The 17332-nt window shown below is 40.0% G+C and overlaps 2 protein-coding genes across 3 annotated transcripts; both read left to right on the top strand.

Annotated features, from left to right (window-relative positions):
* Positions 1 to 1596: 1596 nt before the first annotated feature.
* Positions 1597 to 10344, top strand: vdac1 (voltage-dependent anion channel 1). The gene is made up of 9 exons (XM_030745965.1): positions 1597 to 1700; positions 3961 to 4030; positions 5025 to 5074; positions 5678 to 5830; positions 6066 to 6118; positions 6694 to 6921; positions 7796 to 7946; positions 8893 to 8950; positions 9222 to 10344. The coding sequence occupies exons 2-9, from the start codon at positions 3964 to 3966 to the stop codon at positions 9311 to 9313; spliced, it is 852 nt and encodes a 283-aa protein (XP_030601825.1). The 5' UTR covers positions 1597 to 1700; positions 3961 to 3963; the 3' UTR covers positions 9314 to 10344.
* Positions 10345 to 11614: 1270 nt separating this feature from the next.
* c14h5orf15 (chromosome 14 C5orf15 homolog) lies at positions 11615 to 16898 on the top strand. 2 transcript variants are annotated; one of them, XM_030747075.1, is made up of 3 exons: positions 11615 to 11761; positions 13764 to 14470; positions 15109 to 16898. In XM_030747075.1, exons 1-3 carry the CDS (start codon positions 11638 to 11640, stop codon positions 15241 to 15243), a joined length of 966 nt encoding a protein of 321 aa, XP_030602935.1. In that variant the 5' UTR covers positions 11615 to 11637; the 3' UTR covers positions 15244 to 16898. The 2 variants fall into 2 exon arrangements, with proteins under 2 accessions (XP_030602935.1, XP_030602934.1); XM_030747074.1 differs by having other exon boundaries at positions 13761 to 14470.
* The last annotated feature ends 434 nt before the right edge of the window (positions 16899 to 17332 follow it).

Here is a 17332-nt window from a genome sequence, read left to right as displayed (position 1 = left end):
TTTTATTGTATTAAAGTTTCCCTTTTAAATGATACCTGCAACGCTGTAAAACTGGCACCATTACAAACATGTTATTTAAAAAAGGCATAGTGGTTTTTGGAGCGTACTGTAAGCATAAATCAGGCAGTGCTAGGGGAGGTTTAAAATGCTGATGTTAAATTTTGGGGGAAAAATATATACAATGTAAAAAAAAAACAAAAAAACTATATGACTAGAACAAATCCTGCAATTTAAAGTTTGCTTTAGCAGAGATACATAAGCAAAATTATACTCACTGTGCAGCAGAATTACCTCCTTTAGTTTGAATTATGTAGATATTATAGTCAAAAATACATTATTATTGTATAAACTGAAAACGAATTAAACAAATGTTTAAAAAGTTAAGAAAAGCATAAAAAATGGCACTTAAGTGCCCCTGAATGCTTGAATAAATGTACTTCCTAGGTACAGGAGTTATAGTGAGGGCTGAGGCTATCCTGCAGGGCGAATCCTGTTAAAAAAAAAAAGGCTTTGCAGTGGTCACAGGTGCTCAGCTTCAACACACCCTGGCAAAGGTAACTATGACCTCCTGTGAGCTGCTCATTGGTCCTGCGCTGCTGTGAAGAGGACAGGAGTGATGTAACATTACAGAGGCTGATAAATCAAGGTGAAAAATAAAATTGATCTCCAGTCATCTGTGAACGGGGAGATTCTTTCAAGTGACGCTGGGATGATGATGACGATGATGAAGATAAGTTGCGTGCCGCCAGGAGCAAACTGCGCATGCGTCAAGGTAACGTTTGCACACACGCACACCCCATCCCAGAGAGAATGCAGCAGGACTAGAGATCCACTCTTTGCTATTTCCGTTTTGTGATTTTTATTTATTAATTTATTTTTTTTTTAGTGTTATTAAAACAGATCAAATTTAAAAGCCGGTTATCTCTTTTGCAGGAGGAATAAAAGTCAGCAGAAGCAAGACAGAAGTGTGTGAATGAGAGAGAGCCGGGTCTAACAGTGAAGGTGCAAGGAGCAGAGGTAGTGAAGGTGGACGAGTTTAAATACCTGGGGTCAACCATCCAAAGCAAGGGACAGAGCACAAGAGAGGTGAAGAAGAGCGTGCAGGCAGGGTGGAGTGGGTGGAGACGCGTGTCGGGGGTGATGTGTGACAGACGGAAATCAACAAAAATGAAAGTTAGAGAGGCAAGACTGAGATGGTTTAGAAATGTGCAGAAGAGGGGTGGTGGATATACCGGACAAAGGTACTGGAGTTGGAGCTGTCGGGCAGGAGAAAGTGAGGAAGGAGGCTCATGGATGCAGTGAAGGAGGACATGCAAAGGTTTGGTGTAACAGAGGAGGATGCTGGGGATAGGATGAGATGGAAGAAGAAGATCGCTTTTGGAATATAGTGAGTAAAAAGTACAATATTTCCATTTGTAAGGTGGATTTTAAAAATAATATGCTGCAGATTACTTGAATAAATGTACTTAAAGTAAAACAAGTCTATGCAGCAGACTTGAGGCAGATTTTTTTCCCCACTGCTGCTCCTACTCAAGTTGAACTCGAGTGAGAATCATCTTGCTGTTTGTATCTTTGGCGCTGACAGGCTGCTGCTGTTACGTATCTCGTCACGTACGCGACGCCGCACCACCTCCCTCTTCTCTCTTCCCTGCGTGCTGTGGACGGGCTCCTTCTCGGCTAGTACTGGAACAGATACTGAGGTACGTTATATTTCTTATTCTGAAACCGGGCACGGCCTGCGTTTAATTTATTTCACTGCTCCGTTGATGCTGCCTGCTCATGGATGTTTATACCTGTATCCGGGGACTGTCCGCTACATCCATCCTTTTAACCGGAGCTGGATGCAGGTCGAAGTTCAGCAGCGATGCTAGGCCTGCTGCTTTTAGCTTGGTGGCTAATGTCTCTCGGTGCGGTCATCTGGCATTTCGAGGGGGACCCATGGCCAGCAGAGTTATTTGAGGAGTTTTGCTTTTTCGTAGCCAACCCTTTTTGGCAGGCTGAGGGCTTCCGGATTGATTACCTTGCTGTAATATTGCTCACCTGAGGCACTTGCCCGCTGCCCACCTTGTTAGCAAGCTAATGCTAATCGATTAGCAGGCGAGGACAGGGAGATGCTCTCCTCCCTACCTTTCTTCATAACCTCTTTGGTTGGTTCAGGAGACCACTGCTGGGGTCACTCTGGCAGAATACTAGAGTTTTTAAATTGATTTCACTTACGTCTTTTTTTTTCTTTTGTTTCTTCCCTGAAGTAGAGTACGACTTAGGAGGTCCTGAAGGGCACTCATAGATATCGAAGATGTGTAACACTTAAAGAATGGTCCTCATCATGCCAATATTATAAGATCTTTGCACTTTATTTCAGAAACTATTTGCTGTATATATTAGCCTAAAGTTATTTAGTTTCCCACTGGCCGTCTTTGTAAGAAATCTCTGTGACCTCTTGTACGTGCAGGTTTGTCTTAGCCCCATGTCCTCTACGGCCTCTGCCATTGCTGCTGGTAGCCACGCGTGGACGCAATAAAGCTACCCACAGGTGCAGTGTTTGTCCTGTCAGCAAGGCAGGATCAACGTCCTGAGGGACCTTATGGCAAAAAAAAATGTGTAGTGTGTGGGCCCTTATGATCTTCAGTCTACTTGTCAGTTTCATTATTTCCACCCTACACACGGAAACCACGGAGAATACTCGAGCTGGAAATACAAGTTTATCACTTGAGTAACTGAAAAGAAAATTGAGTCACTGATTCTTTATTTTAGGTTTTTTTTTTTTTTTAAGTAAAAAAGAATCTTGGATTCAATGGCAGTTGCTCATTTGGTACTCCAGCCTTGGGGGCTGTGAGTAATTAATATATTAGTGTGGTATTAACACACTTCTGCCCCAGGTGGTGCTTTAACACCACTGAACACCCAGGTGACTGGCTTTAGAGAGGTGGTTGAATGATTTGATGATGAGAACGTGCAAGGGATAGACATGTGTGAGCCGATCTTGCAGTCTTTACAGGGGAAGCCAAAATGTAAGATGGAGTGGAACATGTTTGGGCTAAACAGATATAGAAAAAGCATGTTGATGCCGTGTGTTTCAGATATGTGTTATAACTGTGGTACACGGGTGTTGATAAAGGGTGAGGCTGCTCGTTAAGTTGATTGAACAGGCCTGAGGAAACGAACTGGTTAGGAAAGTTGAACTGAAGGAATGATGTAGTGTTAGGATTCATTTTGAAAAAATTTCTTATTTAATATAAACCAGCTTATTGCACAGATACTCACGATTCTTTGGCTTTTTCATGAAGTGTTAACTAAGGAATTGCGTGATCTACAGTTGCTATTCACCTGGCCAACACTTCTATCTACTATCAATATTTAACATGTATGTTATCAAATCCCTGTGCAGCCACTATTGTGCTATCGGAAATGGAACCTAAATCTATTCTAATGATGAAATCGACGTCACATCTTGCACAACAGGCTGACGAAAGTGAACAGTCACTCACATGCCTGAGAGCAGGCAGTCCAGAACGTTAACAAAGGGGTCGCTTTGCATGTTAGTCTGAGCCCTCTTTGTCCCATTTTTTTTAAAACTCGCTTTCTTACATTTTAAAACTTGAAATTTGATTTAGGAAATCTATTAATATTAGTATCTTTAACCCCAGTTTTACTTGAAATCTAAAGTAGTTTCAAGTAGTGTGTTTGAAAGCATCAGCAGAAGCATTCATCGTATATACTTTTAAATATTTTGGATACAGGAAATGAACGAGTTATTCTAGTATGACACCTCCATACCAACTAACCAGTTTGTAGTGCATGTGCGGCGATAGTGCGTCACATCTGATATGTTAGGTTTTTTCTTGTTCTGCTACCTATCCTAATACTGCAGTACAGATGGGGGTTGGGGGGTAGCAGGAGAGATTTAAAAAAAAAATGTAAAAAAGGGCGATTGATGCACATTCTTTTTTTTCTTTTCAGATAATGGCTGCACCTCCCACCTATGCTGACCTTGGAAAGTCTGCCAGGGATGTTTTTACCAAAGGATATGGTAAGCACCACCTAGCATCACTTTTTTCATAAGCATTTTAGAGCATCGTACTTTGGACACCATGTGTGTTATCACGATATTGTGTAACTAAAGCGATGTAATATGGGTAAAATATTAAGTACTGGTGCTTTGATGGAGGTGAAGAAGCCGGGAGAGGCATCTTTTTAAAAGAATGGAACATGAGGATTTTTAATGCACGTTAGCTTCATTGATGGTTAATTTTATTTTGTAATTTTACTTATTAATCATTCTTTAAACTATAATTTTGTAACTCTTCTGTCACTGGTAGGAACATTTTAATTGGTTTTTGCTCTATATACCAAAAGAAGAATATCTTTTGTTTTTTGAATAAATAAGAACATTTTTCGCAAGTTATGGCAAAACGGTGACTGCACAAATCCAGCCACTGCACACAATGTAATGCCAAATGAAAGTGATGGATTCAAACCAGAGTCCTGTACATAGCTTGCCAGCTGAGGAACACATGTTACTCACCGGGCCTACTTACACCGCATGCCGCAGCTGCTCGGATGATTACGGAACGATGTCCGCTGAGTATCTGGGAAATTCCCAGTTCTTAAAGCTACTGATTTATATGTGCCATCAAAACTGAATCACTGCAAATATAGTATTGACTGTAATTGGTTTAAATGCAGGCTCAAGCGTGTATATCAAGTATTGTAGTTCAAGAAAAAGTTCGTTTTTTTCCCCCTGGCAAATGAGATTAACTGGCCACTGATTTTTTTTTTTAACCAATCTATGTAAATAAAACTCATTTCAACTATTTTGATTGTTATAATAGTTTATGTGTTCCCTTTTAAATGTATCATAAGTTTTTACTAGTCTCATAAACTGGAAAAATTATAATTTTTATATATATACCTGTTTGTATAGTGTGAGCTGGTGTACAGCAAATGAAAAACACTTTTTTTCATTTGGTGGTATATTTCCATTGTCATCATGTTGATCTTTTGTTAAATATTATCTGTTTCAGGCTTTGGGCTCATCAAGCTGGACTTGAAAACAAAGTCAGAGAATGGGCTGGTAAGTCGTTGGTCATTATCAGATTAGCAGGACTACCAGCAGTATTATCATAGCTTAAGACCATCCTGGATGATAATTAAGTAGCTCATTATCTGATCTCCAAAATGTTGCCAGGAGTCCTTGACCTCTTACGTCAGAGTTAAGAGAAATTGATTTCTTGACCTTGTAAATGCACCCACCGCATTTTTGGATCCAGTTTCTTATCCAGAATGGTATCAGTGCCAAAATAGTTAGGTCCAAAAATGCAATTTTATTGATAGATTCAGGGATTTAGCCAGAAATTCACAACCCGGCAGTATCGGACGATTGGAAAACCAGGGTATTAGATGACTGCTTGCTAGTGCTAATAGCCGCGTCCACTTGCTAATTGTGGTAATAGTGAAGAATTTCAATAGTGAAATGTGAAACTCCTCAGCCTGGTGTGAGAGCACCACGGCCCGGCACAGCGCCAGGCGATCCACCGCTGGATAGAACCCTGAGACTAGTAGTGGTCATTTACTAGTGTTACTTTTGGTGTTGCACATTGACAGTGTGGTGTTTTTTACCGTGCTGAAATTTATGGCTGGTTAACAACATATTTCTGTGTCTCGTTTCTATCATCAGGAGTTCACCAGCACCGGCTCTGCTAACACTGAGACCAGCAAGGTTGCTGGATCTTTGGAAACTAAATACAAGTGGGTGGAGTATGGACTGACCTTCACAGAGAAGTGGAACACGGACAACACCCTGGGGACTGAGATCACCATTGAGGATCAGGTGATGTGGAGGGGAAAAATTTTTGACAGACTGCTGCTGGCAAAGGAATCTGTGAATTATAATCACCTCAAAATATGTCTAAAATCTTTAAGACTAAATGTTCAAGATGTCAAATTTAAAATCCAGTAGGATTTAAAATGCTTTTGAAAAATAACATTTATTTTTCTGCATTTGCTACAGTGTGTCAGTGAAACAGAGATCTGCTTTTAAGTGTTGTTCTTGCTTTTTTCCACAGATGACTAAGGGGTTGAAACTTACGTTGGATTCCTCCTTCTCGCCAAACACTGGGTAAGAACAGCTGACTGAGAGTCCTGAAAAATGAAGACTGCTCCCGTATCTTTTTTTGTTGTTGTTGTTGTTGTTGTTGTTGTCGTCGTCTTGTTAAAGCTACAGTGCCTGCATGCAAAAAGAAATTTCAGGAACTCCAACTGTACAATGAGTGAATGAATTTATGTATCATGTTTTAGATGAATAAAAACCTCTAGAGGCTGATGTAGGGGTGGCCAGTTGATGGATACATTTTAATTAGCAACTTTATAATCTGAGCCGTATAACCATGAAATGAGTCACTGCATAAGCAAACTGCAGTTTTTTCACAACTGGCAAATTGGGAACTGAGGTAGCTGACTTGTTAAATCACTACAGGAGTGCCTGTTACAGGGCCGTCTTCTCAGTTAGAATAATAAGAGATATGTCGCAGAAAGCACTTGTACAGCTAGTTGGATATTTTGTCACATTCGCTGGCTCAGAATGTGAGGCCTGGTTTGTGAAAAACTGTAGTTCCTTTCTTTCAGTGTCACAACAGTTTGGTGTTTCGTGCTGTGAGACAATAACAATTTGTTTCTTCTGCAATGTCCTGCCAGCAAGAAGGGTGGTAAGCTCAAGACGGGCTACAAGTGCGACCACATCAACCTTGGCTGTGACGTTAACTACGACATCAATGGCACGGCCATTCACGGTGCAGCAGTGGTGGGCTACGAGGGCTGGCTGGCCGGCTACCAGATGACCTTTGAGGCTGGCAGGAACAGGGTCACTCAGAGCAACTTCGCAGTTGGATACAAGACGGATGAGTTCCAGCTCCACACGAACGTGTAAGCGATGCTAATATGGCCTCTTTGGTTTATTGCAGCCACACTGATATTGATTATCAAAATTCAAATTTAAGATGTAGGGAATAAAATATTTGTGAAATGCTGTGATAAACAAGCCACATTGAATTTCATTTCTGAATTAGCACCAAGCACCACACAACCTTAGTGTGAATGCATGTTATGTCCATGTGTGCTATTTTCATTTTACGGAACTACCCGTGGATAAAACGCTCTGACATTAGGGGAGTGCTTCTGTACTGAGGCAGTTGAATGTAAGTCACAGGCTAAACGTTTAAGTTATTAGTGACTCCCGACCAGTATGTGGATAGCCGAGAGCTTTCAAACCCTCTTGTTCTGACCTTGTCTGGATGATTGACTTGTTGCCTATTTGGCGTTATGCCGGACACCCAGGTGCCTTGCAGTTATTTTTATACCCAGGTGATGGGATTTACTATATTGCAAGTGAGATTGAGTGAGTGTTTGGCAGGCCTCAGTGAAAATGTAGCATGAGGTGGTGTTAGACAGTGAGGAGGAGGGAGGGACAGGGCACGGTGTTAGTCTTGTTTCCTGCTGTGCCTCTGACTGAGCCTGTCTGTTTGAGTCTGCTTGTAAAGTGAGGTCAGACAAAGTGTAATATAAGCTTTACATCAGTCACAATTCACCCAACTGTGGAAGTCTTTGACATGCAGGATTTCAAGTAAGTTTACAAAACACAAAACAATAATTTAATTTCTTTGACTTGATGATGTCACCTCTGGGGAAAATGGTGCCAATTCATTTTTATTTATATAGCGCCAAATCACAACAAAGAGTCGCCTAAAGGCGCTTGCCATTGCAGCAACATTAAATATATTGTAAATATGTCTTTCCATAGAAATGATGGTACTGAGTTTGGTGGTTCCATCTACCAGAAGGTGAATGACAAGCTGGAGACGGCCGTCAACCTTGCCTGGACTGCTGGAAACAGCAACACCCGCTTTGGCATCGCTGCCAAGTATCAGATTGATCCTGACGCATCCTTCTCTGTGAGTAGTGTGTAACCTGAAGTAGTGGTGGTACACTGAGAACCTGTTGTACCAGTTTTATTTTATTGATGTCCTGTTAGGTCTCTTGTCCACCCTCTAATAAGGATCTCATAATGCAGGTATATATTAGAAGATACACCATGTCATGCAGTGCAGATGCATGTAAAATCAGCTTGTTTTAGTGCCTTTTCTAGTTTGCATATACTTTTGCATATACTGCCTAGCTGACCAACTTGGAAAGATGGCTGCAAGCCCATGTGAATATATCATATGCTTCGCCTTAAAGAGCCTCACTCAAGCCAAATAGGAGGAGTGTCTGCTAGTGAAGGCTCGGACTAATTTAATCCTTAACCCTGCATTGCAGGACTTACGTCTGCCTCTTGTGCCAGTGAGAATTATACAATTGCTGCAAATCTTTGCTACCGATTGCTTTTTGTAGTCCTCCCATTGATCACCAAGTTTCTTTTACCTCAAGGATCAAATACTCTTCTTAGAGTATAGCTGTTTTTTTTTTTTTTTTCTTTGTAAAAGCCTCAATTCCCACTTGAAGCAGAGACATTAATGTGACTGCTTGTTGGCGTAGTTCTCTGCATTTTCAGCTTCTATTTTAATGATGTGCCATTTGTAGACTTTTTAATCTTTAATTTAATTTGATAATGATGGTGAGTGTGAGTGTGAACCTGATTCTCTGCTAACTATTGCTTATTTCCAACCCTTGTCTCTAGTTTGGCTTTTATGGATGCAATTTACAGTTTTCATTTTCATAAAACTCCTGTGCACTACAGATACAAAGCTGCTGAAGAGCTGTTTTTATTGTGCTCTTTTTTTTTATCAGGGTTAATAACTTGCTTTGTCTAGAGAGTAAATAACCCCAGAATGTAATGTGATTTTTTTTTTTTTGTACATTATCATCTATGTATAATTTTGATGTGTGGTTCCCTCACAGGCTAAGGTGAATAACTCCAGCCTTGTGGGCTTAGGTTACACTCAGACTCTGAAGCCAGGTGAGTGAAGTATCTGCAAAACTTAGGTGTTAGGTGTGCTTAAATAGACCTGACTCTGTTTACAAAGACAACAATAATTTCGGAAAAGTTCTTTTATTCAACAAAAAGCCATTTTTATTTATATGAAGATCTAATCCAGTTGGAAAATATTTAAAGTGTGAAGGACAGTACTGCAGAAATAGTGTCCACAAGCTAAGAATGAAGGAGTTTAATAGGCAACCTCTGTAATGTTTGAAGTGTTAACATATTTGCGATGCATCTGTTTTTCTAGGCATCAAGCTGACGCTCTCTGCTCTCCTTGATGGCAAAAACATCAACGCTGGCGGTCACAAGCTTGGTCTTGGTCTTGAATTCCAGGCGTAGGAGGATGGAGAAGAAGGCCTTCCTGTCCTCCAACTACACATGCATTCCCCACCAAAAAAAAAAAAAAAAAAAAAATCCTTTACTGATTAGCTCTCCTTCACAAATCCCTGTTTCCCCTAAATATGTTACATAGCTGGAAGCAAGACAGCGTAAAGGTCAAATTGTTCTTGCGCCAATCTACCACTTTTTATGGACCACTTACAGGAACATTATATTTTGAAATGAAAGAGCCCAATTTAGAACAAAAAAAAAACAAAACTATAATCGTTGAACAGAAGGTTTTATCTTGAATTGTGTAGCTTGCAAGGGAAAAGTAGCCTTGAGAACATTCAAGTTGGCCTCACTTTTTTTTTTTTTCCATTTCACAACATTCGTGCACAATGCTTTAATTTGCGTGTCTCTGATTTTCAATGCAATGAAAAGGGAATCAAAGTAGAACAGCCCAAAATGCAAACGCACTTAATCTACAGTTAAGTAGTTCTGCCACCAGATGGTGCTGTTGAATAGCACCAGTGTAAGCGCTCCTCACTCAAAAGGTGTAGTGATGAGTTCAGTTTTATTTAAGCACGTTGGCACTGGAGAGCTCTAGTATCTGTCTTGATATATTGTACAATGGGAAGGGTTAGTTGTCCCTGGTGTAAGCAGCTATGAGTAGCTCAAAGAGACACTACAACCCAATGTGTACATTGTGTTTTTGTCTCACTTGTCTTTTGTGTCTGTGCATTTGGTGTGAACCATGTCTTTTGTTACAAATAGCAAAAATTGTTATTTTATTGATGGTCTTACATAGTTTAATTCACCTGACGTCTTAGGAAGGGAAAAGACTTGTCAATTATTCCTGGTTGAGCAAACAGGATGCAACCCATCATGCACACAGCTGAACTTCTCTGGGTGAGAGTTAAATTGCTTCTTTTGAAGAGGGATGATGGCCAGGAAATTGTAGTCTTCCACAAATGGTAATGGGAATCATGCTTAGTGTACTTGGCAGTATTGTCATTCCCTGAACTAAATAAAGAACATCTTGAACCGGTTTTTCTGTCTTTTGTCATGTGATGACCTGCCCGTTGTGATGATAATGGCTTCCCGTGTTATTTAAAATTCTGTGAAAACACTGTTGTCCATTGGAGGTGGGTATTTTAGTTTTACAGCTGAAGATTTCGATAGGAGCAGACTACCTCATACGATCCCTTGTTATTGATTTATCTTTTCATTCTATTAAGTGGAGATTTACTAACCTCTTCTCCAGGAACCTCCTGATCACTTTCACATTGAATCACTTGAACATACACTCTTGGCCACTTCATTAGATACACATGCTCAACTGCTCAATGCAAATATCTAGCCAAACACATGGCAGCAACTGTATGTACTCTGGGCACATAGACACGGTCAAGATGACCTGGTGAAGTTCATGTCGAGCATCAGAATGGCGAATAAATGTGATGGAAGAGACAGCAGCGTAAGACCACACTCGATGCCACTCCTCTCAGTGAAGAACAGGAAACAGGCTGCAATTCACACAGAATTGAACAACAGAAGACTGGAAAAATGTTTCCTGGTCTGTTAAATTAATTCCTTACTTGATATTTGAATAGTAGGGTCAGACTTTCCATGAAAGCATGGATCCATCCTGCCTTGTATCAATGGTTCAGGCTGGTGGTGGTTTAATGTAGGGAATATTTTCATGGCACACCTTGGGCTGTGTAGTACCAATTTAAACACCTTAGCCTACCTGGGTATTTCTGCTGACCGTGTCCATCCCTTTATGATCACAGTACACCCATCTTCTGATAACTGCTTCCAGCAGGATAAGGTGCCATGTCAGAAAGCTCAGATCATGTCAAACTGGTTTCTTGAGCATGACAGTGAGTTCACTGCACTCAAATGGCCTCCACAGTCACCAGATCTCAGTCGAATAGAGCATCTTTGGGATGGGGGAGATTCTCATCATGGATGTGCAGCCGACATCTAACTCAAGGGGTCCAACCGAGTACTAGCAAGATCTACTTAATAATGTGGGCAATAATTGTTTACAGTTGCATGAAAAACTTTGCGAATCTGATTAGATTTTTTATATTTGAGCATAATTAATACCTTAGGTGAAAATATGTGAACCCCTACAATTAGCAGAAAAATTAAAACTGATATAACAGGCTGTTTACTTTCAGTGACGATGAGTCAGAAGTCGATCCTGTTCTACTGCTTAAACAACCATAGATAAACGGAAATAACACGAAGTACGTTTCCACCCACACGCCCCACGGACACCGCCCACACGCTATGTACGTCCACATCGAGCCACGCCCCTTCAGTCACACGCCAACATGGCGACGCGCGGAAGTATGTGGCGAAGCAGAAGAATTATTTGTGACCTTTTTCTGATTATTTTTCTCCAGCTCTTGGTGACCAGCTGTCTGTCGGCTTCTTTGAATGGAAATCTTACGAAAGGTATGTCGTACTTGTTTGAAGTGTCTGAGACGAAGTTTCCTTTAAACTTACCCACAGGGCTTACCGCTTCTATAGCTAGTTGGTTAGCCCGTCATGCTAGCATCCACCGTGCCAGGAAAAAAAAAAAAAAAGGGGGGGGGGGGGGGGGGGGGGGGGGGTAGGCTTTTGCCCTTCTCCGAGCCCTGAAATACGATTTGGTAAAGTGATTTCCAATTAACGTTGAAAATGTAGCTGTAAACACATTCATTTGCTCAAGGTTCACTCGTAAGTCGTTTTCACGGTGCTTCACAGTTACTCCGAAAAGTGTTTTTGACAGTTTTGCGGTCATAACAAACTTCTCTCCAACCTTTGCAACCTTTCAGCCGCCGTAAACTTGTACTGGATGCACAGTGTTCAGTTCTGTTTAGTTAATTATCTGTTTACCTGATAATTTAAGACAAGATTGGATTGTTTTTAAAAGCTCTTAACTGCACATGACCTCCTGTGCACTAATGATTTATGGCGGTCAGATAAAGTGACGTGGCCCAGATGTCTCTGTCGTATATCTGCGCTCTTAATTAACCTTCTGTCAGTGAGTCATTTAAAAAAAAAAAAAAGGGAAACAAACCCTCTGAAGTAAGTAAAGGCTGTAATATTTCAGTCAGTGGCAGACTTTGTCATGCCGTAATGTGCTATTGTGGTAAAGATGTAATTCAGCAGAAGTGTTGTTGTCCATTGGCGTTATTTAACATTTAATCCTGCTTCAAACGATATAAAGTTACATATTTACCTCAAGTATTTCGTATTGGATCCATCGATTACATCTATAAAAAGAAATTCATGAGCTCTCCTCATATAAACGCATTTGTTTGGTGGTTTTTGTGCTGTGTCACTGGAAAACAGGATTGTTAGCCCAAAAAGTTTGTAGAGAGACTAACTTCTGTCTGATTAACCTGCTAAATAATGTTTCCTTGCTTGAAATTCAAATACTGTTTGACAATTATCTATCACATGGGTGTAATACCAATAAAACTGAAGCAAGAGTGGAACAAGAGGCCCCATTATGTTTTGCTGCAGTCTGTGATGTATACTAATATTATAAACATACTTAATTATAAATATTATAGCATTTTTCCATATACTTAAAGGCTGATTAATGCTGTAGAGCTAATGATGGGTGCTGCCACAAAGCTTTCCTGTTCAGAGATTACATGAGCCAAGGCCCATGTGTATGAATAGACCCTTTCTTCTCTTGGTGATGTCTTACGCCTTGCCTCAAGTCCCCAGTGTTCTCCTCGTGTCCCTTGCTAAGTAACGTCTCCCAGAGGATGAAATAATGTTGCACTTGTTAGTTGAATGGTGTCACTGAATAAGGAAGCCTGGCTGAATGTAACAGTCTGATTTCCTTTAAATTCTTGAAAATTTAAGTACGTGTTCTTCTTTTTTTTTTTTTTTTTAAATTTTAACTCAAAATATGTCCCCTTTCTGCAATGCTAAATAAACAATGGTCTTTCAGTTTAAGAGCAGTGGAGCAGTGATTCTTTTTTTCCGCCCTCTGTCTCAATGCAGCCTCTCATTGATAAGTGTAGTTAGTAGCAAAGGGCGAATGTTCCCACACAAGTTGACACAAACAAGCTGCTGCTTGAGACAAATGGCCCCTTATGAGCTTCTCTCTGTGGCAGCTCAAGAGTTAACTGTCTTGCCAAAGGGCGTTCACATGTGGCAGGCGCACTTCAGGTGTAGTCATTTGTATAACACGATGGGTATTTCAGCAAGAGCACAAACTCCCATAATGTAATGCTAATCTTCTATTTTCTTTTCTCTAATTTTATTGTTGTGATTGAGGCATTTGTATGTCGAAAGTGTAGTTGTGAAATTGGTTGGATATTGCTAATAATGCATAGTCCAAATTTGAATTTTTGATGGGAAATAAATATTGTAGTGAATGAAGTGTTTCAAGGAGCACTTTGTGTATATTTGTAATATGTAATGTCTTGTTCTGTTGTTCTCTTTCACCCAGCAGTGCCACCAGTCAGTCCAACTCAAAATCTCAATTTGACCGCTCCAAACAGAGAAGCAGCTGAGACACAGTCTGCATCAGCTGGTCAGAATCAAGCAGCTGCAAATGTTTCCAAGGGCCCCGTAATTCCTGATAGCAACAACTACACTACAGCAAAGCCAAAAGTTCCTGAAGTAAACCACACCACAGCTGTTGTTCCAAAATCAAGTAATGATGACACTGAAGTCTTCGATAGCTCTCCAGACATGAAGGACGGCACAAAACCAGACAGAACAGGCAACACCAAGAAACCAGCTTCTGAAACTACTGTTCACTCCTCTCCAGAAAAGTCCACCGCCACTGTCAAAGCTGCTGAAGCAACAAAAGCTGCAACGGACGAGCCATATATAACTGACTTTAACACTGAGAACACACTGACCCCAAGTATAGACGAGCATAATCAAGACCTGCTGACCACCGATGTTAGTGAGCCTGAAGGTGGTGATGCTGATGCTGATGATGATGCTGATGCTGATGATGATGAAGACAGCTACACTGGTGGAGATGTATATAGTGAGGTCCCAGAGAAGAACAGGAAGCAGCCCAGTGAGGGGGATGTGACTCGTTACAAGGAGAGCGCAGAGGATGAGGACTCCCACTTCTTCTTTCATCTGGTCATCCTGGCTTTCCTGGTGGCCATCGTCTACATCACATATCACAACAAGAGGAAGGTGAGTGTCGGCCTGACAAAAGTTGGGTAACGGCAGTGTGCACAGGCCAAAGAGGGCAAAGTGACCTTACCCAGTGACATGAGATAGCCTTATGATGCAGCACATCCTGTGTGCCTGAGTTTTTTTTTTTAATTTATGTAGTAAAATTAGCATTTCTGCATGAAAGTTGGCTATAATAATAAACCTTGTAATAATTTCACAAGGTTTGTGGCTTGATCACACACATTTAGGCGTTATTTTATCAGCAGAAGAAACCCCTGAGATTATTAACTTCTACTAATTTGCACTGTCAGATAATTACTCATTAAGTAGAAGTGGAACAGTGTTTTCTTGACCTATTAAATGAGTTTTACGTAATTAAAAGTAGCGCTTTACAATGTAACACTAACCATATGTGGTAAAACATTAGTTACCCTCATAAACAACAAAACTTGATTTCACCGTGTGTATTGTAGAATAAACCACAATCATATGTAGCAGGCTTATCTTTCCCCTAATAAACTCAGGTTCTACTGTCTTTATGTAATCTTTTAATCTTTTCAGCTAGGCTGTCATCAAGTAATCATTTTGCTCAGTCACCACATGTATGTTTGATTGGATTTCTCTTTGCATTTTGCTTTTTCTCCTCCTCTTTTCAGATCTACCTCTTGGTACAGAGTCGGCGCTGGAAGGAGGGTCTATGTTCCCGCAACACTGTGGAGTATCACCGTTTGGACCAGAATGTCAATGAGGCCATGCCGTCCCTCAAGATGACCCGAGACTACATTTTTTGATCCAGAGGAACAATATATCTAGGCCTATGCAGAGCCGGTTCTGGGTCAATCATAGTTGAGATGCTGTGCTTTGTTATGGAGCTTGATTGATGCTTTCTCTTGCTTTACAGGCCAATAGGAAATCAGGGGATGCTGTATTTGGGATAACTTTTTTAAAGACCTTTTTTGGTTGCCTGAAGAGATACTTCCATTAATCTGTTGTTCTTATTAGTTATAATAGTTTTAATTATATTAGGTTAATAACTTGGGATTTATTAGGATTTTTTTTTTTTTTTTAAGGTTATTCAGCCTTAAATTTCCTTTACACCCAATTTTGTTTTGTGTCTTACATATTGTCTTAATATTTCTAATACTCAGTTTAAGAGTTGAAAAAAAATTACACATTAATTTAACTAAGGCTGTAATGTGATGTTCAACTAATAGAAGAATTGAGTATGCATCCTGAGATTACTGTATTTACACCTAAATAATTGCAGTTGAAAGCGCTCTCATGACTACCTTTCATATTTTAGAAGTACGCAAAAAAAAAAAAAAAAAAGTGCAATGAAGCAGAAACTGTGAAACACGTTCCTGTATATTCAGAGTCATTCCATAAAACCTCTCTTCTAAATCATGTCAGTTTGACGTAAAGAGGCAAGTAAAGTACTGTAAATGGAAAAACACTGGGGGCAATCCTTTAAATTACGTATTTTTTTGTATAGAAATAATCAGGCAAAATATTTAGTTTTTTTTTTTTTTTATTATATAGGTGGAGAAATATAGTTTTCATTGGAGATTAAAAACAAGCTTTTTACAATCACTTTATTACCAATCTTTCTGCTTACAAGTAGCAGCATTTACATTATTTTTCAAATTTTTGCATAAATTTCGGCCACCTTGGCTACACATTAAGCATTAACTTGAGGGGGGTGGGGTGGGGGGGGTGCTATGCCTCAGGTGAGACAGTTCCATGTGTTTAAGCCATTTAAATAAGAATGGATGTGTGTATCGTTCCGAGGAGAAGGTACTAATATATATGGAAAAAACCTATTGCCAGATTTTTTTTTTCTTGATCACTTTATGTTTAACTTGTCTTAATAACATACTTGTTTTACTTCTACTGCCCAGATTTTGCTGTGTGGAAATTCTGGGGCTGGCCCTCTTTTTTTTTTTTTTTTTTTATGACTTTGGTGAAGTCTCTGTCAAACCCATCTGCACTGGAACGACAATGTTCCCTTGTGTTCCTGGAGAACTTTTCAGTTTCCTCCCCTCGTGTCAGGGTATTTTGGTGGAATTAAGTTCATCAGAAATTCTGAACCCTCCCTTTGACCTGTTCACAAAAGCGAAAAATACACCATGTTATTTTTTTTTTTCTTTCCTATGCGTCACAGTTGCATGTTTTTTTTGTCTCTTGCTGTCTCATGCCTTCAATTGAGATGCCACGACTGCCACTTGAGTCTGCAAATGTATCAATCTCGTGTCGCCTTCTGTCAGTTGTTTTCAGCTGGTTTGTGCATATACAGGTGAGATGCGGATATATATAGATTTGCACTGTGCCATTCAGGTATGCTAGCTAGAATATAACGAAGTGAAGAATTGTTACTGGTCTCCCAATCAATAGTAGAAACTACAATCTCTCTTTTTTTTGGTCAATAAAGCACAAATTGTGTAAATCCTTCCATTGTCATTTTTCTGATTGAAGTTTTATTTCACCAGCAGATGCAGTAAGCTGAAAGCCCTCATCCTCTGATATATTTTTGATGAGGATTTAGGATTCTTGTGTGATTTGGCTTCTTATGTGATATATGCCCAGTTCATCTGTGTTGGTGTCATGTGGTTGTTAAAAGCTATTTTTTTGGTGTATAAAGGCAGATTAGATTCCTAAATAGAGAAGTCTTCATTTATACCAAAAAACCCCCAAAAAGCATGCACGTTGCAGTTTTCAACAACAATTAAAAAACACAACAAAAGTCACTGCTGTGCCATAGTTTGCCTCATCGTTTCTCATTTTCTTTACCTGGTGCAGACTTCAATATCAGCTGCTAATTTCACCACAGGGAGGCAGTGTGCACACAAAAAAACTGGAGCAGGCCAGCACTGAAAATGTGTA

Source organism: Archocentrus centrarchus, chromosome 14 (genome assembly GCF_007364275.1).
Source record: "Archocentrus centrarchus isolate MPI-CPG fArcCen1 chromosome 14, fArcCen1, whole genome shotgun sequence".
In the NCBI taxonomy this organism is placed as follows: domain Eukaryota; kingdom Metazoa; phylum Chordata; class Actinopteri; order Cichliformes; family Cichlidae; genus Archocentrus; species Archocentrus centrarchus.
Note: the sequence above shows the minus strand (reverse complement) of the source record. Positions and strands in the feature narration are given on the sequence as shown.

Excerpts from the sequence above, each read along its gene's own strand:
- vdac1 (XM_030745965.1), top strand. The coding sequence starts at position 3,964 with ATGGCTGCACCTCCCACCTATGCTGACCTTGGAAAGTCTGCCAGGGAT. Across the intron at positions 6,119-6,693 it reads TCCTTCTCGCCAAACACTGG|CAAGAAGGGTGGTAAGCTCA; the intron begins GTAAGAACAGCT and ends ATGTCCTGCCAG. Across the intron at positions 6,922-7,795 it reads TTCCAGCTCCACACGAACGT|AAATGATGGTACTGAGTTTG; the intron begins GTAAGCGATGCT and ends GTCTTTCCATAG.
- c14h5orf15 (XM_030747074.1), top strand. The coding sequence starts at position 11,638 with ATGGCGACGCGCGGAAGTATGTGGCGAAGCAGAAGAATTATTTGTGAC. Across the intron at positions 11,762-13,760 it reads GAATGGAAATCTTACGAAAG|CAGTGCCACCAGTCAGTCCA; the intron begins GTATGTCGTACT and ends TCTTTCACCCAG. Across the intron at positions 14,471-15,108 it reads CATATCACAACAAGAGGAAG|ATCTACCTCTTGGTACAGAG; the intron begins GTGAGTGTCGGC and ends TCCTCTTTTCAG.